The sequence below is a fragment of the Microchirus variegatus genome (assembly GCF_963457635.1).
Source record: "Microchirus variegatus genome assembly, chromosome: 11".
Taxonomy (NCBI): domain Eukaryota; kingdom Metazoa; phylum Chordata; class Actinopteri; order Pleuronectiformes; family Soleidae; genus Microchirus; species Microchirus variegatus.
Genome location: NC_139812.1, coordinates 21,168,561 through 21,194,338, shown reverse-complemented (window position 1 = coordinate 21,194,338; position 25,778 = coordinate 21,168,561). Strand labels below are relative to the sequence as shown.

The window sequence follows — 25,778 nt, the reverse complement described above, 5'->3', positions numbered from 1 at the left end:
ACAGATTAATTTTGCTTCATAAACTCGATTTATTGTGAACTTTTTATCGTCCCATATCAAAAGAAACACTTTTATTTTTTGGAAATGACATGAAGTATTTGTCACAAATTGCGATATATGGTAATTGAAATCGAACCCCAGCTCTAAATGGACCAGCTGACAAGTAAAGTTGCCAGTAATCAGTTAAATTCAAACTTTATTAAAGATAAAGACATGGTAATTTGCAAGTAAAATAAGTAAGAGAGGGGAATATTATTACATATTATTAATGGCATATACTTCATATGAAGGTGCGTACCTTTCAGGTACGCACCAAGAAAAAAGCAAAGGAAAAATTATTTCTTTGCACTTATTATTTTTTATTTACTTATGATAACAATAACGACAATCAATATATATATATATATTTTTTTTTTTTTTTTTTTTTATTATTATTTTATTAGACCCTACAGTATTACAGCTACAGGCCTCTTCCAAACGGTTGAGACGTCTGTTCATAATAAACCTGGTTTGCGTAATTCATACAACAGTACAACATTCAGAACAAGTGACATTAAGTGTTAGTGAGTCATTTATTTATTTATCCATTCATTCATTTATTTATTATATTGTCATTCACGGTCCTCTGTATATTAGTACTAATAATGTGTCAATACCTTTATTTAAAAAAAACCTGTACTATCACTTTAATGATCCAGTAAGGGTTTACCGTTATTTACCATCTGACCAAGGTAGCTAAAATAATCTCAAACAAATCTTTTTCTTAGTATAGTATAAAATACACTTTTGTATCAATCATACATGCACAGCATGTTCTTCTATAGTGCAAAAGCAGTTGTCACTGGTGAAATAAGGCAAAGTGAAAAAGGTGAAAAGTGTTGAAGCAGTAGGCGTCGTTCCCATGTCCACATTGGCACCCGTGCCATGGAAAACTCCACTGCTACATGGTGGAGTAATTCGCTCAAACGAAAATCCCATTAGGAGACCTTCAAATGTGTTTCCAGGGCGATGGAGTGAAAAAAATACATATAAATATTTGCAGTATCACACTTGAGAGGTTAAAATGAAAGTGTGGTAGTCATGCTGCTCGGGCAAAACCAGTGGGATATGGCAGCAAGTCTGAAACCATAGGTTAACATTATGAGTGGAATAAAAAAAAAAAGTACAGCTTCAAACATGAAACTGCTGACGGCTCAGTTCAACTCCAGCCAGATGCATGGGGTTTTTTGTTTAACTTGTCTTCGTGGTGGACAGCAATAAAATATGTTATTCGTAAGAAACAGTTCCAACTTCCTTTTTTTTCCCATATATATAGAAATGGGTCTTTTTTTTTTTCAGTAGGACAGTAAGTTTTGATTTCCTGAATGAGTCTACAGTCAAAGTCAGTGTTGGACAGAGATCAAGGTTTCATCCATCTTCTACCACTTTATCCTCCACATGAGGGTCACGGTGGGGGCGCAGGGTGCAAATCCCAGCTGACATAGGGGTACACCCGGAAAGGTAGTCGATCCATCACAGGGCCACACAGAGACAAACCACCATTCACTTTCACATTCACACAGCTACGGTCAATTTAGAGCAGGGCTATTCAACTAAAATTTCCGGAGGGCCAACTTTTAGGAAGGCTGTCCAGCCAGCCAACCCCTGTACTACTATTTTGTGTTGCATGTACAGTAAACGGATACAAATAGATACAAAATGTTATAAATTATTTCGCACTTATTTATTGAAATGGCCACTGGTTTTGTGCTTAAAAGGTAAGTAACAAAACCACCAACATCCAGTTACAATACAATTTGCGTATAGTGCAAAAAGGTTACAGTTACAGTACCAACAACATTTGGGTAGAACAGTCACAATTGGCTCTTACAAAATTAGAGGTAACAATATAAACAACATTAAGGTGCAATGGCCACAAAAGGCTATTTTTGCAGAAATATAAGTAACAGTACCAATAATATTCAGGTACAACTGCTACAGTTGGCGCTTAGTGCAAAATATTCTGGTTCATACAGTACATAGGCTGCCTACAATTACAGCTGTACTAGTACTACTACTTTGCCAAAAAGGGACGCAAAGTGTCACAAAGTGTTGCAAAGTGTTGCAAAGTGCCAGAAATGGGCGAAGCTACATTTTTATTGGCTTTTTAACAATACATTCATTATTTATGGGGTAATGGGCCCCGGGACGGTCCAAATTGCTTGAAGGGCCTGATCTGGCCCCCGGGCCTTAAGTTGGATAGCCTTGATTTAGAGTTTCCATTTGCTCAATCCCCAAACCTGCACACACAGGGAGAACATGGAAACTCCATTCAAGAAGGACCCTTGTTCCGACTGGGTCGCAAAGCTGGGTCTAATCACTACAGAGATCAAGGTTCTGTAGTTAAACATGAAATGCAGCGTTATACTACCCAAAGAGTTGAACCTACCTTCAGTGATCCATCTACACAAGGATCATCTGTCTGTCGGTCTATCTGTCCAATGGGTCGCTTGACAGGCTTCAAACCTCCTCAGGGCACCAGTGTGTGCACTTTGACGTGAGAATAGGTAAGGATACTGCACTAGTTTAACCAATTTTACCAACTTTCCAAAAGCATAAATATTTTTTGTTTTCATCTTACAGCCTCAAGGTCTCATGATATTGTCCAGACTAAGGGCCGTGTCATACTTATCGCCTTCCCGAGTGAGCTGCTTTGCATTTACACAAGTGCATACATGCATTCTCATGGTCCTGTTCATACTTAAAGGACTGTTTGCATAAATCTAGATGCATGATGTCTATCTCACATTCCATTCCAATCCAATAACAACAGTTTCTCACCAGAATAACAGCTTTGTTTGTTGGGGTACCTAGTTGTACAGACTTCCTCTCATAACCTCAAGCAAGTTTCTATGGTTATTGTCTTCTTCGTTATGTATTTTGACCAAAAAAAACATAATTGGAGTGGGTTTTGGGCTACGAGTTGGGTACATACACTTTAGCGTGGACTCAAAATGGAGGTGAACACATATTCACTGGTTGGGCCATCACAGAAATGGGTGATTGACAAAAATCATGCAGAACCCAGCGAACTTTTGCAGGCCAAAGCTTCCAAAAGGATATAAATGCCGATAACCACTTTTATTGAGTTTTGAATGGTTTATTCAGGTGTTCCAAATAGGCTTTAGTCTAGGCCCCTTTATCTCCAATGAAGGACAATCAATACTTCAGCATATTAAGACATTTTGGATCATGCTCTGCTTCCAACTTTGTGGCAACAGTTTGAGGAAGGCCTTGTTCTAGTTTAACAAAACTGTGCCACAGTCCACAAAGCAAGGACTATAAAGACGAGTTTGGTGCGGAAGAACTTGACCGATCTGACCTCGGATGAATAGACACAAATATACAAAGAAACGCAACAACAACATCTTGAGGAAAGTCTTCCAAGAAGAGTGGAAGCTGATATAGCTGCAAAATGGAAACCAACTCCATATTAAAGTTCTGTATTTGTATTTAAATACATCATTATAGTCCATTATAGTGTTGCTGTAATGGTCAGGCGCCCGCATACTTTTGTCCATATAGTGCACATTCAGTCGGTCATATTTGACCGCAGACTCTGCAATAAGAGTTTGTGGAACCCTGGAGCTCTTCATGGACAAAGCTTAGTGAAAAATAACATATTGCTGTATTTTTTTTTTTTCATTTTTTTGTAAGAGTGCAGGATTCACTATTACAATTCATGGAAAACCTGACCAAAATGAAAGTGTTGACTAAGGTAAACAGGAGTGTGGTGTAGTCCGTCTCCTAGCAACGGCCCCAGTGTAGTGGAAAGGAGTGGACCGCAGCACATTCAGGACGGTGACTTTTCATACATATATATACAACGACATTTAAAGACAGTGATGGGGACAGTGGACACATGTAAAGAGTGTGTGTGTGTGTGGGGGGGGGGGTGTTTTTTCTGCAGTGGAGGAGATTTCACTTCATGGGAAAATCTCTGTGAGAGTTGTACAAGTTGGGCATATTCCGCACATCCAGGCAGGATATCCAGCGCCTTGTAAAATTCCACGCAGTAATTCTCGTAAAGCTCGCATGTGTTTACTCAACAGCATGCTCAGCATCGAAAGGCTCCCATTGGGCCACTGGCCCAGCCTGCAATTAGGATCCAGGGCTTGGCAGTTATTAATGATGCCATTGAGAGAGGAAATGGCAGACAAGCTCCTCTGCTCACAGATGCCATGGCCTCTTGTTTATTCATTATGTCAGAAGCTCTTAATCATGGTCCTCGGGACCCCAGGCTCTGCTGGATTCTAGTTTAGCCAATTAGGCCGAGGCTATTTTTTCACATGACGTGAAAGACGGATGCAATTAAGGACGTGGTCGGACAGAAGAGTGGGTGTCAGGTCTGTGGGTCAGAGCGCCCCGACAGCGTCCTCCACAAAGTCATTTAAGAGGGTTTAGCGTGATTTATGAAATAGGGAAATGTGTTCGGCTCAATTTTTGTTTTGCTTGTTAAATAATCAGCTTAAAGAAACAAAGCCAAGGATCGCTGCCGCCTGGCTAGTTAACACAAATATCCTGAGGAAAGCCGTGTTATATTCAAACAAGTGTCAGCGAGTGCACAGAGACGATGAGGAGTTCACGTATTTGAGGTTTTTTAATGCCACAGGCATGGGAATCTATAGATTACATCAAAGGCCAGGGAGAAGTCTTGGTAATCAGAGGTAAACAGTTTCATGTGAAAGCTTTTCTCGTTATCCAAATTTTAATTTTAAGTGACCAAAGTATCAGTCGTTTCTGGACTAATTTACATTATGCACTTTTTTTTCCAATGTGAGATCAATAAACACCAGGAACAACTTTCTAAAACAGGTTTCTGTTTCAGGGAAAAGCAACAGCCAGAAACAAGAGTTGAATTCAGTAGCGATGTGAATCTTCGGGTGGCTCACGATTCGATTCCGATTCTTAGGCTCACGATTCGATTCAATATCGATTCTCGATTCAACCGATTCAATTCATACGATTCTCGATTCAAACATTGAAACAATGCATAGTGTGTTAAGGCAAATTGTGGCATCAAAACAATACAGTTTGTATAAGATAATGTGATAATGTGATCACACAAAGGCAAACTTAAGACAAAAGTTAACATTTATTCATTCAAAACAAATAAAAACTTACTTAGTGTACAAAAAATAATTGGCATAAATAAAAGCTTAGGCTAGCTGCCTTAGTTACAAAAATAAACGGTACACAAATAACACAAACTGGTGTTTTGTGTGTTTTTTCAAAATAGAAACTTAAATTTTTTTTTTATAATAATAATACATTTTTATTTATTTTTAAATATTTATTTAAAAATAATTATTTAAAGTTTTTTCCCCCACCCCTAGTGTTCAGTAAAGAAGCATGTTTATTGCACAAAAACAATCTGGAAACTGGATTTAACAATTGATTGTGCTAAATAATCTGCACAGATGTATTAAACATTTTAGTACGACACCATTTTACACATTTTAAAAAGAAAAAAGTCCCACTCACCTATCCATTAATTATAGATTTTTATTAGTCTGTTGCAATGCCAATATTGAAATGAATTTCCGAATTTACAGATACCGATATCAGACCAATATCGCCTTTTATCTGTACCAAATAAATTAGCTGTGAATAAGACATTTATGCTGATGCATTAACAAACACGTTAGAACAACCATATGGACACCTGATCTGAACCTGTTTCACTCTGGTTTGGGGTTCAGTTCACTTGTCATAGTAATTTCAAGATCTTTTATTAAAAAAAGAGATTAAAAGGGTGAATTTAAATGGCTTGTTTCCCCCCTCCAAAATGAAAATATGGCATACAACATTTAATAAATATACATCTTATGCCACCATTAGATTTGTTGTTGCTATAATGACCATACAGTGCAAGAATTTCTCAATCACTTTATTGAAATGAGGGAAACATGTATGCGGTTTTTAAAGGAAAGAAACGGCTTCAACAGGTTTGAGTGTCAAGTATTTTGGTGTGACCTACCCTTACACGTGAACAACAGCACAACCGTGGCTCTCTTAAACCTGGAGCCGAACCCTGTTATAAGTAAAAAAAAATCTGAGTGTTCTTCTATTTTATATCGAAAAATATCTGCTGTGGAAAAACACCAGGTTTATTAAAGACGTACTCGAGCCTTACCTGCACATGCTATATGAGTTAAACTCATCGACCGTTTGCTAATATACGAGACCAACTTTCAGTCACATGATTCCAATCTGGAGATGCCAACGATCACAGACACAAAAAAAACAGCAAAGCTTCTTGTGCCCAGGCTGTGACTTTGCACAGTGCTTTATAACGTGTAAGAAAAAAAAAAAAAAAAAAAAAAAAGCGATAACAAGAAGACACTGATAAGTGATTGACCTAATGTTTCTGATTAGAACTGGGGTTTACTATTTACAATGGCACATTGAACACAACACACAGACTCAAACTCAAACATGATGGTTGGATTATGTAAACAGTTATCAGTTCAACAAGAGTTTATAAAGAACTGATAATGACTGTTAATGGTGCCATTTCGCTGGTGATAACTCAGAAGGTGCGTGGCCTGTGTGTATCTGTGTCTGTGTCTACATCATCGTGGATGTATCAATAACTTTTGTCATTTGACGCAACCATAAACTATGGCTAAAACCACCGTGACAGGCAGGAGTAAGGTTTTGCTCACTTTAACCGTTACAATACAGGACGTGGGTCAGGTTTGTGTCGGGTTCAGACAAAAAATATCACACTCTACTCCGGATAATGTCTGGAGAACTGATCATTTGCTCTCTGATCATTCTCCTCTTCCTCACATATACTTCACACACACTAGTAAAGTGAAATAAGTTTAAGATGGAGCGACAGATATGGTGAATTCATCTTTTGTTATCCGTTTAATTTTCTACGCGCTCCACTCGGAACACATACCCTGGTATACACAGTAGAACAGTATTTCTGATTTTCCTCCAAGTACCACCAGAGGAAGCTCACGTGTCACTGGCGGTAGACGCACCACAGTTTGAGAAGCGATGTGTCAAACTCAAGGCCCGGGGGCCAGATGTGGCCCACCACGTCATTTTATGTGGCCCACGAGTGATTAATTGGTCTTAAAAATGCGTGCGTTGACCATAAACTACATTTCCCACAATGCATGGCGATTGTGTTACCCCGCAAAGTGACCGCATCCCGCCACTAGATCGCAGCGTATCATTGTATATGCATCACGCGACGAGTGAAGTTGAATAAGTAATAAATACAGAAAGTTATTTAGCAATATGTCACGGAGTAGTTACCTTTATTTTACATTATATTTGGTTACATTTAGTTACATGTATTCTGTATGACAGTTACATCTGGCCCTTTGAGGGTAACCATTATGCTGATGTGGCCCTCAGTGAAAATGACTTTGACACCCCCTGCTCTAGAGAATGTGTGGACTTCAGTTCATGTCTGAAAGCAGCTCACGTCTGCCTCAGTACTCCGCTCCAACAGCTTGTGTAAAAAAAAAATGTACAGATATAATAAAAGAAAACAGAAAATAATCATCCTCTGGGGACATGGAAATCATTCTACTCGCTTGAAGATGAGCGCTGACACACTGTTGCCCGTCTTGCCTCCAAATTGGAAACTGGGTGTCGGCAACTCCTGCACAAACTGAAATCCTGAGAGGCAACACAGAGTGGAAAAAAGGTGCAGGTTAAGACATGTGCATTATACCAGCAGCAGAACACATCAACACACTCTCTTTCTCGAACGCAGATTCCTTCAGTCTCGTCTTGTGGACTATGGCTACGGAGCGCCGAGGAGAAGATCTTTAATTGAAGAACTATCAATCCACCATCTGTGCTGCTTCCCGGGGCCTTGAAAAGACAGGCTGTCAGGGTGACGGATGAGACCTCACAGCCCTTTGGCCCCCTGCAGGCTCTCCGGAGCGACTACACTGGGGATGAGTTACAAGGAATGGAAGCTCGCCCAAAATTCTACTAAGTGACTTTACAAGGCTGCTGTTGCCCTGCAGCCTAAAAACTTGCCAGGTAGCTGTCATGCTTGTGGAGTCGTCTGTGTGTTCATTGATGGTCAGACGACAAAACACACAGACGTGTAACAACTCACGGAGACAAAGTATAAATCACAGTGACTGATGTCCCCCCCCCCCCCCCCCCGAGTGTTTTCACCAAATTACAACACTCAACACACTTAATGACTTAAACAAACACACCATATATTATAGGTTTTGGATCAAAGAAGAATCACATAAGCATTAAAAACCTCATGTAATCTCGTGGACATATTGTCGTCTAATTACAGAGACGCATCAGAAACTGCAACTAATGATTATTTTCATAATCGATATAATCTGTATTTTCTGGTAAGTACTTGTTTGGTCATCAAACTGAGAAATGATAATGTTCTCAAATGTCTTGTTTTGTCCACAAATCAAAATGATTCAGTTTTAATGATTTCTTATGGAGCAAAGAAACCAGAAAATATTCACATTTAAGAAGCTGAAATTACAATTATTTAACAAAACTAATTTAAAACGATGTTTAGAACAAGCTCCCACTTAATTGTTCAATAAAATCGGTTTAAAAGATGAATTAACAGACCAACAAAACATAAACATAAACTGTCAGTTTCCCCTCACCTTCACTGAATCTGTTTAGCAGCTGCTCTTTTGTCCAGTTACAGGAAGTGATGGCAAAGTTTCCTTGGGCCTTGAGAGCATCTTTTAAAGCTTGGATGTAGAGTTTTTTGCACTCCTCGGCGTTGTCAGGGTTCAGGCTTATCGCGTCAAACGTCCCTTTGTCGATGCAGACGTCAAAATCCTTTAGCTCCCCGTGACAGTTTAAGAAATCCATCTCCTGAATCAAAGGGGGGAAAAAAAGCTCTGAGTCACTTAAAACATGGCACTGAGTGTTTAGTTTCCTGAAGGCTAAGCTACGTAGTTTACCTGGGCAAAAGTGTCTTTCAACATCAGCCAATATTAAGCGTGTTACACCTCACTGGTTCGCCCTTTAAAAACTAAATTCCAGCTGTCGACATGACAGCGTTTCATTCTGAGAAAGTTGCTTTGCCTTGTCGTCAGTGAAAGGAGCCCTTCATCGGGCACAAGAGGGCAGAACACCAGATCTCTGGGGTGAGCTTCGAGAGCCACAAACTCACAAATCACGGGTCACTAAATTTATGAGGTGGGGGGATTAACAGTGATTCACTGGAGACAGATATGTTGATATATTGAAGCAGCTGACCTGGGGTTCAATTTGAATGTGACCCTTAAAAGCAGAAAAAAAAATATGGGGAAGATGTCAAGGGAACGTAAAAAGGGAAAGTGTCGGAGCAGAATTAGGTAGTGACGAATGGAAACTTGGCATCAGCTTGAGACCAAAGGATGACCTCTGAGGTAAAGCCTGATGAGGTGGGGAAACCTTTTATATTATGCGGCTACGTGGGCACTCAGACACGAGCGCACTCGCACAAATCATTTCTTGACATTCTGAAGAGCTGGAAAAAAGAAAATGTGCCAGCAACATACCAGCTCTTTCTGACACACAACAGCACTCTGTGCTCCCGCTGTCCGGCTAAGGTCAATATTGACCTCGATGGCAGGATTTCTACCCAAGCGAAAAATACACACCGTCATAGGAGTGTTATGCATAGAACGTATATGCAACCGTTTTCAAAGGAAAACTCACTCATCGCATCCATAATGGAACAGACAGCATTTTATGACCCATTTTTCTATATAAACACACACGTCTATATGTGTGTATGTATCCTGCCACCTCAGTTGGGATTTGCGGAGGGTTAATCTCAATGGTGGGCCGACTTCCAAACTCTTTCAGGGCCTTCTTACTATCCAACTCTCCCACATGGTAAACACACACCGGTGGAGTTTCCTCCAACCTTCCAAGACCCAGGGAGACTCACTCACTCATTCACTCACTCACAGCACGCTGAAAGCATTATTGTGTCACTTTCAAATATTATTTTACAACACTTTAGTGAGGGGAAATTATACATTTTTATTTGCGAAAATATGATGATTTGTCAATAAAAAGCTAAGAGACCTTTATCACCACTCTACTCTTGGGCACTTACAGGTCCAGTGTGGAACATTTAGCAGGGTTTATTGGCAGAAATTGAATATGCTACCAATGAGTTTGTTTGTATAAGTGTATACTCGCGTTAAAAATAAACACTGTGTAGGTTTGGTAGCCTTGGAATAAGTATTTTTATGTGCTTTAGGCGAGGGCCTACGGAATATTAATATATTTAAAGGAGATGAAAAATCAATGCTTGTTTTAATTATTTAAAAAAAACTGATTATCAAAATAGAGAAAAGAGTTGTGAAATTAGTGTTTACATGCTTTCTGGTGTGAAAAGGCCTAAAACCCTGCTTTGGAAAGGGAGACTACCACTACACTGTCCTCTGTGCTCTTTGCACTCCGCAGTCTCACCATTAGATGTCACCATTTCTCACACACTAGACTTTTAAACATTTCAGTGACATACCTTGACAACCCCATAAACCTTCAAATTCCAGTTAGAAAGTATGCAAGTATTACATACATTTACTACCGTCAGTCCCTTCCCACCACAATAAACCTGTGAACCTGTCGCCCCTGTGGCTGCTCAAAGTGTTGTAATTATATTGTAAACAATATCCGTAGAATAATACCAGAGTTTAATAACAGAAAATGCCTGAACCCACCTTCACAGTGACATCTGTCAAACCCTCTGCCTGCAGCACATTTCTGGCCAATTCTACAGATGCAGGAGAATAATCTATTCCCATCAGATTCCTGTATCCGTGTCTTGCCTGGGAGAAAGAAGACAGATAGACGGAGAATAAATGAAGTAGGTCATCACAGCTGACTGTCAGTAGCACAGACATATTTCCACTAAACCATCAAGTTTAGTCATGCAGATAATATTTGGCAAAGTTTATAAATTGCTAAGATTTCTGCTGTCATCCCACCGCTGAGGCTACATGCATTCAAACTGTAGCAGGACTAAAACTATTGATTATTTCCTTTATATCCGATTAGTCGTTTGGTGCAGAAAACTAAATTCAGATTTATTTTTCTTCTGGGTTTTTTCCTACGGTATGGAGGAGAAAAGACACCAGAATGTATTCACATTTAAGAGAATAGACCAGATCTTTCTTTTACTTTAGCGACTCATCAATGCTCAAAATAGTCTGATATAGATTATATATATATATATTATATTATATAGATTGTACCTTATCATTAGTTGCAGCCATGCATTCAACTCAAGTACCTAAATAAAATCTAATTTACTTACCAGTTCAACTAAAAAGGCTCCATTTCCTGTGCCGATGTCTAGAATGGAAGCTTTTTCTGGGATCTTCACTTTGTCCATCCATCGCAGCACACGTGTCATGCTTTCCTCACCAAACCTTGTAAAGAATATGGAAATAGGCAGACTTAAGTCACAAAATAGGACAAATAATCATGTAACCAGTGAAAATGTTTGGTTAATTTTGCCAGTGAGCACATCGGTAAACTGTACTGACCATATCTCACCAACATCTCCAATGTCTTTGAAACACTCAAGCTCTCTTTGGTACGTGTCTTCCCAACTGCAGAGAAGGAAAATCACTGACAGTTAGATGTATACAAACTTTAAACACTGGGTTGCCAGGTTTGTAGGTTGCAGTGAGCGATCCCAAAGCATGTAAACAAGCAACTTTCTAATAGTAAATAGCTTTGTTGTAAAGTGTCAGGCTCTGCTGTCTACAAGATGAACAGGTAGTTGACAGTATGTTTAATTTAATAAATATACAGCCAATTTATACTTAAATGTTTGTATATCATATTAATTTGCTGTAGTTAATGCAGCATCTTTTTCTGCCGATACACTGTATATTAATCCACAACCACATTTATTGTTGTGGCTCATCTGTATACAGTAAATGCATGTGACATAAACTCGTTCAAATTCATGTCATTCAGACAGTTGTTGGGAGGGCTGACTACGTCACGCAGATCTGGCAACCCCGCTTTACTTTTCATGACAGTGGAGTGAAAACATAAACACACACGTTGCTTGGCTTTTAGAGTCACAACATGAAATTTACTGCTGTCATACACACAGCCAGATGTACAAAAAGCTCCAAAAACAAAAGGCGGCTTATGGAAACATGGTCTTTACATTTAGAAAACGTATAAGATCTGATGTTGTCACTCGTGGCTGTGGAGCTTGACAGGAAACACGCGGAGTTCACGTAAGCAGCGGCGGGTCGAAACACATACTGTTGTTTGGTTCCCAGCTTTGAAGGTTCAAAATCGTTGTCTGAGCAGTTCTCTTCCTCCTGGTCTGAGATGTTTTCACAGACATGAGGGTCTTCTGGGGTGTCATCCATGCTGCTGCTGCTGCTGCTGCTGCTGCTGGACATTCGCCTACTGTAGTTCTTCTTCGTCTCGGAATGAATGTGGCATAGTGGTACATTACCGCCACCTACTGGTATGGAGTGCATACCAGACCATCTGTAAAACTCTGTCAAATCACTGCCATTCATGGGCTTTACTGAACTGGCAGTGGTTTTACTTCAGTTTATAACATTCAGCAATTTCTTATCGACAACGTTTTTTGTTATCCTTCGTCCGTTGTGGGCTTCGCCTACACTTCCCAGCAGCCCCCGCGCTCGAGGAGCGTGCTGCTTGCGCTTGCAACCGCAGGGGGCATCGGGATTGATAGGGATGTTTCCATCATGGCGGCGTACATTTCGGGCTATACTTTTAGTTCTGTGTGTTATCACAGCGCCAACAGCAATTCAGATCACGTGAGTGTTCGAAATTGTGCTGACTAACTCCGAAATGTGGTGTTTTAAGTGAACGTGTGCGGAGCGCGGCGGTGCGTTCGCCCGTTCACCGGCGTCATGAGTTTGTGTTGTTTTCCACTGTCATCATCTTCATCATCATCCTGTTGCTGGCTAGTTAGCATCTGCCCCCCCGTCTATTTACCGGCGACGAGCGTTTAATGAACCTGTGAAGACACGTGAGGGTGTTTTAAGATAACCTCGCGTTATTCGGCTCACACGGGTGTAAAATGTCAGGTTATAACATCTAATTCTGCGAGCTTCAGGAAATAGTCAGGTGTTAGCCACTTAGCATACTGGCTAAGCTAACAAGTCAAGTGACTTCCGTGTGTCGGTGTTGACCTGATTACAAGCGAAAGCAGTTAAGTCTAAACAAACCAGGAAGCACTGAACCTCTTTATTTTCGTGAATTTCCGTATGTTAATATGAGTCCATTTTTACGAAGTGACTGGTAAATGTCTGTGTAAATGCTGGCTTTATTTTGGTTGTTATGTAGACACAAACTATGAGAAATGTCAAGTAACCAAAGGGAGAGAAACGCAAGCATATGGCAAGGCTTTTAACATTTAATCGCCAAGTTTGACGGTCTGGACTTATCATTACAGATATCTGTGAAGTTATTTTGACTAGTCGTAATTTCATGTGTCACTAGTACAGTTAGTATTTATTAGTGACGTCATTTTGCTATTTATGTGTGAGTGGTTTGCCATTGTCGATATCTAGAATTCAGACTCGAGAGATCTACACTTCATTCTATATATCTGAAATGTAATTCGAGATATCTAAATGGACAACGTTGATATCTTCAATTGCGGATAATTGAAGATATCTTGAATTTAAATTGCAACTAGTCATAATCATGTTGTTATTGAAGATATCTGATACTGGATATATTTACCTTTCACAACTGAATTGTAGATGTCGACAATGACTAACTGTAGAAAGACATTGCAGATATCAGTAGTGAAATCCTGTCCACAAGTTAAATGTTAAAACCGTTTGCCATAATCGCAAGCCTCACCAAGCTGTTTACATCTGTTTTACTCTGTCAGTGCTCGAAGTGGGAAAATAAGTGGCAGTTCTCCCCTCATCCACATGAAGCATGTATGTCTCTCGGTATCACTGTCATTTAAGACTAAGTTATGAAAATCTTCACTAAGTAAAAGATAACACAAGAGGTTAGTGACGTTCACAACATCTATTTATTTATTTATTTACATTTTTAGTCTTTATTAAAATAGCTAAAAGCTGGACCCGTGCAAAATACACATTTTGCCAATGTGTATATTTAGATTATCTTTTACATTTCCAACAATTATCTAAACTTCAAGCACGTCATGTCTTTCATGTGGTGTCCTGTTATGATGCGTCCTCCACAACACAAATGTGGCAAGACGTCAGTGAATGTAACAAAACATTCATGAAAAATTTTGTAAAAGATATTGTCCTCCTTCTTCTCTTTCTTTTGGTTTCTCCCTTTAGGGGTCACCACAGTGGATCATCTGCCTGATGGATATTGTTCTTGTTTAACAATAAAAAAAATAAAACTAGCCACTAGAAACAAAATGGGTGAACATCAGGTAGTACACCCTAAAAAATGATTATTCTGGGCCATAATAATGCTGATATGCAAATAAAAGTGCCGGTGCTTAAAATAGTACAATTAAAAATTGCCTGTAATGTGTGCCAGACAGTAACTGCCCACTTCAAGCTCTGTTTAGAGTCAAACTGAGCACATGGATATTTCCTGCATTCCTCACATACGCGCCACCAGAGCAAAAATGTTAGATTCGCATTAGATAAATAAGTGTCTTGGTTGACTCATTGTCACTGTCAGTACTGTGCAATAATGGCAGCTTTGTTTTGTTTTTAAAAATGTGTTTGCACAGGAGGGCTTCCTGTTTGGTGAAGTAAGGCAAGAAGAGACTGTCAGCATCAGTGACGCACAGATAAGCAGTTCAGAACTGCTCCAGGTCGTAGGTAAGCCCCGAAGCAGACCAAAGAAAGGAATCTGTGGCATCTTTACCATGAAGTAACAGCTGGATTATGTCAGTCTGTGACTGGAGAGAGACGTGTCAGAAGTTCACAGTTTCAGTGGTTTCTTTCTCTCAGAAACATTTTTGTCACAGCAATGCTAGAAAAGCACAGGTGTCGGCAATAAAAAATAATGATGACTGAATTCCATTTAGCTGACATTTGAAATCAACACGGCATTTGTTTGTGTTTGAAAAAAACACCTGTTTTCTTCTTATAATTAGTTGTGTGCTGTTAAAAAAAATGTAGCCTGTGTGGGGAAAAAGAGACAAACACCAAATTAAAAAATGGTCCACCAACCAATCCTTTTAAGTTATTAATGATTTATTTGTCAAATGGAACAATGAAACCAGAAAATATTCATATTAAAGAAGAAAGATTGTTTTCATTATAAAAAGAAGTGATTCATTGATTCATTTAGTAATGGATTAATAATGGAATAATCGTTTCAATAATTCATCAGAAGGCTTTCACTTGTTTGGGGTTTCCTTAATTTGTCTTTGTCCCGTCAGTATCAGGAGAATCTGAATGTGAACCATAACTTGGAAAGAGATTTGCTGAGCTTTTATTTCTCACTGTAATGTTTACTCTGCCACAGAAGTCTGCCGATTTGTTTTGATAACCTCTTTTCAAAATGCTTACTGTGAGAAAAAGTCTGCTTGGTGTGCAGCGTTGTGTTGTATGTCAAGACAACTGAAATTTAAAGCCATTGAAACGTGAACAGTTAGGTTCTTTAGCCAATTACTGTAAATTACAGTTGACATAATGGTTATTGAAGTTTATAAAGCTGTGTAAGTGAAACATGTCACGATTTCTTTCCTACAGAAATCCATAATCATGACCCGTGTGCACAGTTGTTTAGGTAAGATATGAGCTTTTCATTCTGAAACGGCTTTTTTAATTGACAGTTATCATTAGTGCATGTGGTGTGATGTGTCTTAAGTTTCCTTATGTGCAGTAACTGTCGAACAAATGATGCTATTGGAGATTTAAAAAGGTCAGCCAATAAAATATGTTGTGTAATCAAAGAAATCCTGACATAATGTGTTGTAAAATGCTTGGCAAGGCAAGGGAGGATAAAGTGGCACTTTATGAGGCTTAATAAAATCTTCAAGCATCCATCATACAGTGAAAGGTGTATCTCTGCTGAGTTGAAGGAATTTAAATGGATAATGTCAGTTACCTTTATGTCCATGTTTATCACAGACTGCATTAGATTAACATTGGACAGTAGATGGCTCCATCTGACAAGACTGGGTAGGAACATAATGAATGAGTTTGATTTGATTTCTTGTTTCTTTTCTTCTCTCATCAGCTTTTATGACTACGCAGGCAAAGTCAGTGAAGAAAATCTCAACAGCATTCTCAAAGATAGACGGAAAGTGAGTGATTTTTTTTTTTTTTTCTTTTAGTCATCCAAGCATGCATCGATGCCCTCTTGGTGCGATTTAACAAATGCTACAGTTAAATGAACCCTAACAAATCAGACAGTCATTTCATATTCTATTTTAATTTCATTTGTAGTACTAATTTTTTAACTGACTGGTGTATTTTAGTATGTAATTGTGAAGTTTAACCTTGTAAAAAGATGTACCATTGTATTTAAATTAATACTTAATTGATAGCTTTTCTTATTGAAGCACTAATAATTAGCTATACAGGTTTCACAGTAATGAAAATAATTTTTTGAAGATTCGTTTGAACACATTTTTAAAGATTTGTCTCTTCTACTCGTATTGTAGAACGTCATTGGTTGGTACCGGTTCCGGCGGAACTCGCAGCAACAGATGTCGTTCAGGGAACAGATCATCCACAAACAGCTGATTCAGCTGCTCGGCGTGCCCGACCTCGTCTTCCTCCTTTTCAGCTTCATCTCCACCGCGAACAGCTCCACGCACGCAATGGAGTATGTGCTCTTCAAACCCAACCGCAGGTAATAACGCACACATACATGCACGCGTTTCTGATTCCTACAATTTGTTTGCTTTTGGCGGGGGGCAGACAATGACTTGATTGAGATAAAAAAAAAAATTCAAGAACCACTATTGGCGATTTTCTAAAACTCGTCTGTGTTGAGATGAAGAAGAATGGGAATTCTGAGAAAATAAAATAATTTTTTCAGGTGAAATTAAGATCAGTGCATAGGTTTGCATACATTTCTTATGTGAATTAGAACATCTGTAGCCATATTTCAATGCATGAGCATTAAAAGTTTTACCCTCTTATGTAAATGCTGTATGGTAATTTGCAACCTTTTTTGGGTCACCCAATAAATTAGCTGAATGCTTTTCCAGCCTTTTAAGTAAGAGTTATTTAATATCAATAATAGAGTTATAATTAATTTATCAAACCTCTCAAAACTCTTAGAAATGTAAATTATGCTATGTCTTACAGAACTTGTTATAAGTTACATTAAAAAACCAGTTGTGTGCATGACAAGTACTGTAAATAAAGAATCAATGTATTCATTTATTCATAAAAACACAGAATGGCAGCACATCTCACTGTATGAGAGTTCACAGAGTTCCAAAGTGTAGGACCATAGTGGCCAAAGTCACCGTAAGCTGATTTACAACGTATTCCTGGAATGTTAAGGAGACTTTTGTTTGAGCTCACTCGCTGAGCATGCCAGTAATGTAGAATGGAGTCCTGGTCATTTAAGGATTTAAAAACAATGAATAAGCATTTAATAATAAAACAAAAAAAAATCCTTTATTGTAGAAAGGCCAAAACAGTAAAACTCGGTCTTACTAATTAATAGACATTGGTAAAAGGGGAAAAGAGTAAACGTGTACCGTGTTGCAAAACGTTTGTATTAGTAGCAGTGAAATTGTAGTGCTAACCGTCATCATTTCCACACAGTAGGTACAACCAGAGGGTCACCCTCACAATCCCAAACCTTGGCAACACAAGCCAGCAGGAATACAAAGTCTCCTCAGTGCCCAACACCTCAATCAACTATGCCAAGGTCATCAAAGAGCATGGGTAAGGTTTTGAACTCTCAACTTTTGTTTTCGTTTCTGAACCTGTATCATTGCGCTTCTCCCATTTCAGCTCAAGGTCGTTTTAGACGGCCTCACGTATCCCCTCATCTGTGTGGATTTGTTGTAGCCACCTGTTTTCATCCTATAGCGTTCTATAGCTTCACTTTTCCATTACCCATGCTGGTGCCTCTACTAATTAGTTGATTCCCTGCCTCAAACACATGAAAGGATGCTCTGCTGGTGGGGATTTAACCTTCGTGGCTGTGCTGGTGTGCAGGAGCGAGCCCCAGCACTCAGGACATTCAGTGTCCTCTTGCTCTTCTGTCTGCTTGTATCTAAACATACACTCAGTGTTTTTGTCTTGGATAAGTTAAATACTTTTCCTTAGTGTGATTTATTTGCAGGCCTGTCAATCCAGCATCGAGCCTTCTTCAAGCTTTGAAAGGCATGCTATAATTTTTCAGCCCAATGTAAATCAAATTATAAAAGTGATAACTAGACATATTTACTGTGTAATGCATTAACCACCTCCCAATGTCTAAGACATCAGCTAAAATGCTGTTCCTGATTTTTATTTACATTTTTTTGTGCATAGTGAAGTGTGCCATATGTAAGATTTTTGCTTTACTGGATTTTAGATTTTTTTTAAATCTTTCCAATATCCGTCATTTTGATCAGTTCTGTTTCCAGCCTTGGAGAAATCTATGCTCTATTACGGGAGACTTTTTCTTATCAAAGGACAGTTCAGAGAGAGTCATCTGTTGTGGTGACTGTAAAAACCGCACCTCGCCTCATATTCAGACGGATTCTGTACATCTGGCTGTTAAGCCGCACTAAGTCAACACAAGGAAATTCCTTCACCTCATTAGCCCTAAGAAACAAGTGCACTCCTATTGGCACTATTGTCACTATTCTAGCCTTAGCAGTGACTACACACACACACTACAAAGCCACCTAAAAAGGGTAAATAAAATGGTTGATAATTGGACATAAATGCATGTAAAACTGGTCAGTCAGAGCATTTCTGAAAATGAAAGACTGCCTCGCATCACCTGTCACTTATGAAATGTGCGTCTGTCGCTGCTCAAGGAGCTCAGGTTAGAGAGCCTCCATCCCAAAACCTGAATGTTTTTTAAAGACTTAGCTGTCGACTATTTTTCTAGCATTCCTGTCTGCTGTACCTTTTTGAAAAAAAGAAAAGAAAGCAAACTGGGTGAGCTTGCACTACGTGATTTATTATACATTAACACAGTAATGTAAAATGTCTCCAGGGCTGAATTCTTTGACAAAGACGGTGTGATGAAGGATATCCGAACAATATTCCAAGTCTACAGCGCACTACAAGATAAAGTGCAGGTGAGCCAGAGGACAGGTAGCTGATGGATTTTACTTTAAGACATGTAGTGAGATTCATTTGAGGTGTGTGTTTTTCCCCTCTTTTTCACATCCTCTTTTTCCTCGTTTTCTTCCAGGCCGTGTGTGGTGAAGTCGAACAAAGTGAACGTGTGAAGGAGAAGATTCAAGACGAAGTAAACAAACTCAAACAACAAATTGCTCTCAGGAAACGCAAGACGGCAGAAGAGGAGAGGAGTATGTACCTGTTCATATCAAGATTGATGCCAAACAAGAAATGTTAAGCTTATATTAACGATAATAACTATTCAGACTTCTAGAGTGCCTTTCGAGGTACCCAAAATCATTTCACTAAGCCACACGGCATCCATTTTTCTTCTTTCCAAATGTGGTTGTAAATATTTGATCACTTTAAAAACATTTGGAGGCTTTACCAACAACAGTGACTTATTTTGTTCTCTATAGTGCTTCGTGAAGCCCAGGACGCAGACTCCCATTCCACTCCAGAAGAGAACACAGAGCCGCCTGAGGCTTCCCTTCTGATGGCGTTCCATACACCCTCTGCTCCTGAGCGACCCAGTACCTCACCTAACCCACCGCCGTATGCTGACCTCTTGACGCAGGACGACTCTTTGCCCTCCTCTTCCTCCCCACCCACCAGCGCTGCTCTGCTGCCTCGGCCACAGGCTGTGGGCTCACCCGGACACCCGACGCCTGGCCCACTGGGGATGGTCCTGGGCCTTGGTCTGGGCCTTGGCCTCGGCGCCACCTCCAATCCCGTCTCCACTCCCAGCACCCCGTACCTCGGCAATGGTGATGGCTCGAGCTCTGACTCATTAGACAGACAAGCAGCAGGGCAGGAGGATGATGATGATGACGACGACGAAGATGAAGACAGTAGCGAATATGAGAACTTAGTGAGCGAAGCAGCTCACCTGCCAATGGTCACTGCCAGCGTTTTAGCTCAAGGCCGACCAGCTGCCCTCAGTCCTGACGGGGACGCCCGTGGCTCACAGACGACATAGAGGCTTTGCCACAGGGTGTGGCAGGAACACAGTGACACACCTTGAGAGGTGGGCATCTCAAGCAATCAAAGATAAGACAAATATAGACAAAAAGAAGTGCCAGTCCTGGAAGTGAAAGGCATGTGCAGGTGGTTTCCCGCTGTGTGTATTTCTTCTCGTCTTAGTCTGAACTCCATTTTATGGAGAAACCTTGCCAGGCTTTGCAGGCTTAACAGGTGTGTCTCACCGGGGGGGAAAAATCATCTGTTTTCATCATTTTCTTTTTTGAATGGGGTTTGTCTGTGTCCTTCAGTGTGGATTTGTTTGATTCAGGGTCATAAATGGTTATGACAACACAGTGTATGCCAACTGGTTGGCAAACCGGCTCCCTGTAACACAGAGGCTGCTCCACTTTTGCTGTTTCTTTATGTTTCGCATCACCAACTCTAAACATCCACTCTTGCATTTTACCTCTTGCACTATATTTTTGCCACCTTTAAAACAAACCTTCCAAGAAAACCAATGGGAAAATATTCTCCGGCCTTTGTTTTGTTTTATTTTATTTTATTATATTAAATTAAATTGTCAAATGGTTAACTTTTTATTTTATGATGCAAAGAAAGAAATATATATTTGATTTTTGGAATTATGTTTTATTTAGAACCTTTTTTTTCTTCAGTCTGTAAACATACAGTTGCCTATTTAAATGAGGAAATTAATAGATTTTAAACAATCGTCACTTCTGTAATCGGTGCTACGTATATTAATACTTAATCAAATTCAATTGACAAGAATGTCATTGTCTAGTTTTTTTTTCTTGGGCAACACTGAAATTGTATGCGCTTTGCTGCGCTCAACGAAAATGTAAGATTTCTTTATCATTTTTGTTGCTATACCAATGCTGTCATGTTGTGCCACTTGACTTAGTCCCCATTGACCACCCTGAGCCAAACTCAGCTCAGCTTTTGTGCGTTGTACAGGGTTTACAGGGCAAACAGAACAAAAATGTACTATAGCTTTACTAACCAGATGCTTAAGATTCCCTTCTTCTTCTTCTGCTGCTGCTGCAACAATACGAGCTACCACTAAAAAAAATAATAACTGCATCCTTCTCATGTTCGTACAAAAACCTGGCTGCTACTTTCACTTCAGAGTGCTGGTTGTCTCTAATACTACTGACCGTTATCATCATAATGACCACTTCAAGCACACTTCTCACACGTCTTGTTCTCTATTAAAGTCACAACAAAAAGGCTGACACCCCCCTGTAGTGTGTGTGTGTGTGTGTGCATTGTAATTTTGGGTTAACGGAGCAGGCGCAAAGCAGCTTCCTGTCTTGGTGTAGTTGACAGCAGACCTCATGTATTGTGACCTGGTTGGGTCAGTGTTGTGTGTGTGGACCTGGATAATGTGACAGCGTTATGACCTTGCTTTGGTACATGGTGCCTTCCACTCAGGGCAGTTTCTAGCTGCAGGCACAACACATTTACACGTCTCTGAAAAGGTAACAGGCACTGTGTTGTGTTTGCAGTAACTGCTTATTTCTTCCCTCCCTGAAACCACCCCCCCCCCCCCCCGACTGCTTTTTAAACGCACTCTTTCCCTTTTTCAAATTTCACTGACCGCTTCAAATTGGGCTTGAATCTCACGGTTGCTTGCTGTGTTATTTGTTCGTTACCAGAATGATGTAGTAAAGTAAGCTAATTTGACCACATCCATACTGCTCTGTTTCCATTTAGAAATCTGCCCCAGATGCACCTGCTATGCACATTACCTTAGCATGTTTGAGCCCCAAAAACAAGAAGTTTAAAGATTCTCTGTTGTAATGTGAAAATGCAAAATTATTTTACATGGACACATAAATGATCCGATTGTGGTGTGTGTGTGTTTAGACATGTAGACGATTCTCCAGCAGCAGCAGAATAAGAAGCTTCACATCCGCTTCTGTAGTAAACAAACGCTGCATGTGTCTGCTCGTCCCCTCACTGTCCACTATCTGTCGCTACTATTTTCCTCCTCTTCTTTGTCTGTGACTTGTGGGCATCGTTTTCCTATTAGGGAAAATTAGCCAATTCTGTGTGAAAAGCTGATATGATAGAAAACTTTTGCTAATTCTCTCGCTCTCATGTGTATGGATCTGATACTGATACTTTTGAAAAACAATTACACAATTACTTGCTTTTGCACCAGGATTTCTTCGCAGCCACAATCCCACTATCAACTGTGTAGAGAATGTGCTGTAAGCACTTAGATTTTTATTTCACATTCTTACTTCTATAAAGGAAATAGCAGAGAATCGGACCTTCTTCTTTACACCGGCTCAGTGTAGCCGAGCAGTCGAGTAGAGTCTTTAGTATGGATGCGGATTTCTTCTGGTACAGAGCTGAAATTCTTGTCTGAACACAGCGTGGTTTTATCTGATTTTCAAAGGGTAACACAGTAGTGTGGATGTAGCATTGCGGTTAAGTGGCGGAAAACCCTTTAAACAGGGATGTTACAACAGGACATGTCCCTGATGTCTGTCCACAGCAATGACAGTTGACTATAAGCACAGTCTCTTCCTGGTTTTCAATAAAACTATTTCCGGTAAGCTATCAGCCAGATAGCAGCAAATCAGGGATGTTCTAGCGACAAATTATAGAATTAAACCGAGGCTGTGCTTGGAAGGACACAGCAGTGCGGCACATTTTTATCCCCTTATGCTTAAATTTAAACACCTTTTTTAATTTTAAGGCCATATTGAACCCCTCAGGACTAACTACTAACACAGCTACTAAAAGAACAATGTGAGTAAAGGAGCTGGCTTATATTTTAGTGGAAGTAGTCAGTGGTGCTCCATGTATATAGTCAATTGTGCAGCAAATGTCCTCAAATTTTATGGCCAACACCGACTAGTTCTCTTGCCACTTCACGAGGATGTTGCTGGCATGAAAAATAATGTTTTTTATTTATATATCTGGCACACTCAAATGAGGACTGATCAATTACTGGGTGTTGGGAACAACACCCTCCTTTGCATGAACTGGTCAGTTCCTGTCCAGACACTTTCGTATTCAGCATGGACAGATGTTTGCACCGCAGCTGAAGTGCGTCTAACGTTGTTGTGCGTCAGCATTTTGTTGTGAGAGACTGGATGAACACGCTCCGCTTTATTTACGCAGTCTGTTTGTACGTCATGCTTGCCTAAGGTTCATTTCAGTCGCCCTGATGCGTTAACGCGTCACTGATTGGGAACTGGCACTCAAACATGTCACTTAATAATAATAATAATAATAATAATAATAATCACAGAGAGAGTAACACAATGGCACCATGTTAATGAAATGACAAAATCAGTGTGCAAGGAATTTCCTTCGAGTACTGGAATATAATAATGAATGTATAGTAGATAAGGTGTGTGGGGGTGTAGCATTTAAACAGCACTTACTGTATAGGCTTGTCTCAGTCGAGTGTTGTGGTATAAAGCAGCAGTTCTCAGTGACGGTCCTCGCTCCTGATCCCGGTCCTCACGCTCTCTGGAACCCTGACTTTAGGGTCAGGATGGAATCCTGCTGCAGGACTCTGGTGCTGAGGACATCTGGTATGTGAGCAGAGGACTGCCATATCCCTATATCAAGTTCCAGCGTCATACAAATATACACTCATGTACTCTTACTGAATGGGGGTGACCCTTCCGTTCTGTTCCGTGCCCCATGTGGACTTCAGCAACATCAACACCTCCCTGAAGCATCAAGTCCAGCGCAAGGCTGAGTTTCCCTCTCAGCTTTCAACCTGGATTTATATACTTGACGGAAGTAGAAACGGGACTTTGGTTGGACGATCTCAGAGGATGTGGTTCTAAAACTGGGGGATAATAAACGAGACATGCATATGTGATATGACGTGATTGTGTTTTATTAGTGCTCTACACTCACATTAAGTTTTTTATTTTTTAAACATAGGTCTCAAACTCAAGTTATAATGACTTTTTTTTATGTATGTTTAAAAAAAAAAGTTCCATAGCCACACAAATGCTTTTACTTTGAAATTCTATGAAGCATCATCACAAATACTGTTACTACTATATCATGATGGAATATCATTGTATAATTGTGATGTAAGTCTTTTTGGGACATCACCCAATAAATAAGCAGAAAATCTTGCAGGCTTTTACTCAAGATTTGTGTATATACATAATGAATGACTTGCCAAAATGGAGTTGTGAGTCATTTATTGAATAAATAATAGTGTTTGGGTGTTTACAGGAAAGATAGAAAACATCAACACCTCAACATAAGGAAATTGCAACATCTTAAAGGTGCATTATGTAATAAATCTAAAGCAACTGGCCATAAAATCTTCTTATATGTCACAGAGGCTGAAGAATAATGTTCATATAACAAACTGAACTCACCAACAACAACAGTACAGACAAAATATTTGAATTAAAAAAAAATATTTTGCAGACTGCAAATCCTGTTTTGGCATGTGGCGCCACCTACCGCCTTCTACCAGTCATTGCAGTCAGTAGAGTCTCAGCTGCCGAGCAACCACCGGTTGCCAGTTACGTCAGAAAACGTAACCTAAAAGACCTCGGTATTTTGAATTTGAATGTAGTAACTGCTTTTGGCCACGTTCTTACATATGGCACCTTTACATTTAAATCTAACAGTGACTCGTGCATTGATTTTGTGTGTATGCCCATGAGTCAAACCTAGTGGTTCTCGTGTTGGTGACATCATCAGTATCGTACGACTGTCTTTCTATTCAATGAGTGATGAACATTTTTTTTTGTGAACAAATTATTTTCTAGGGCAGTGGTTCTCAAACAAAACATTCACAAAGACACAATGTGAATCTAATAAGTTGTTTACTCTTCTCCTCAGCTCAATTTTCTCTTTTCCTCCCAAGTACCACCAGAGGAAGCCCACGTACCACTGGCGGAACACGAACCACAGTTTGAGAACCATGGGGTCTAGAGCATTAATTTAGTTACAAACGTGAATGTAATTTTCATGCTTTCAAATATTTATATGTAATTTTTTTTTAACTATATATAAATGGATAAATAGATATTTTCTTCGCTTAGAAAATTCCCCCAAAAAAGTGTAACTACCTCCAGCATTTATTTGTGTGTATCTCTGTAATGTTGGTGACGTCACAGCACAGTGGGACGGACTTCTATTACATGAGAGCTGCAGAGATGCATAACAAAAATCCACCATAATTGAATTATATGGTCACCTTCATTCGGTTCGAGTTAAAATGATGTGTACAAATATCCATAAATTATAAAAAAGACGCTGTCATGTTAATTGTACAATCCTGGCTTTAAACTGTGGCTCCAGCTGTCATGTATTACTGCAGACTGCTTGCTGCAGTATTTTTACGATGACATCATCCCCTTTGAAAAGACACCACGTGGTCACCGGCCAGAGATGCAATAAAATACGAATTTCGAATCCCGAAGTGACGCGTCATTTCGTGGCCTAATGCGATTCCAGATATTGAGAGAGAATCGTCTTTTTAAAAAAATAATCTAATTCCAGTGTGACTTT

At 39.7% G+C, this 25,778-nt stretch overlaps 2 protein-coding genes across 2 annotated transcripts; one reads left to right on the top strand and one right to left on the bottom strand.

The window, feature by feature from the left end:
• Window positions 1-7,404: 7,404 nt before the first annotated feature.
• Window positions 7,405-12,435, bottom strand: eef1akmt2 (EEF1A lysine methyltransferase 2). Its single transcript, XM_083897803.1, has 6 exons — window positions 12,301-12,435; window positions 11,562-11,627; window positions 11,330-11,444; window positions 10,734-10,841; window positions 8,667-8,883; window positions 7,405-7,683 (listed from the first exon to the last, which is right to left on the bottom strand). Exons 1-6 carry the CDS (start codon window positions 12,408-12,410, stop codon window positions 7,586-7,588), a joined length of 714 nt encoding a protein of 237 aa, XP_083753929.1. The 5' UTR covers window positions 12,411-12,435; the 3' UTR covers window positions 7,405-7,585.
• A 311-nt stretch (window positions 12,436-12,746) lies between these two features.
• On the top strand, window positions 12,747-24,013 carry abraxas2 (abraxas 2, BRISC complex subunit). The gene is made up of 9 exons (XM_083897785.1): window positions 12,747-12,830; window positions 14,756-14,846; window positions 15,726-15,762; window positions 16,216-16,282; window positions 16,643-16,833; window positions 17,763-17,885; window positions 19,156-19,240; window positions 19,357-19,474; window positions 19,703-24,013. Exons 1-9 carry the CDS (start codon window positions 12,759-12,761, stop codon window positions 20,260-20,262), a joined length of 1,344 nt encoding a protein of 447 aa, XP_083753911.1. The 5' UTR covers window positions 12,747-12,758; the 3' UTR covers window positions 20,263-24,013.
• The last annotated feature ends 1,765 nt before the right edge of the window (window positions 24,014-25,778 follow it).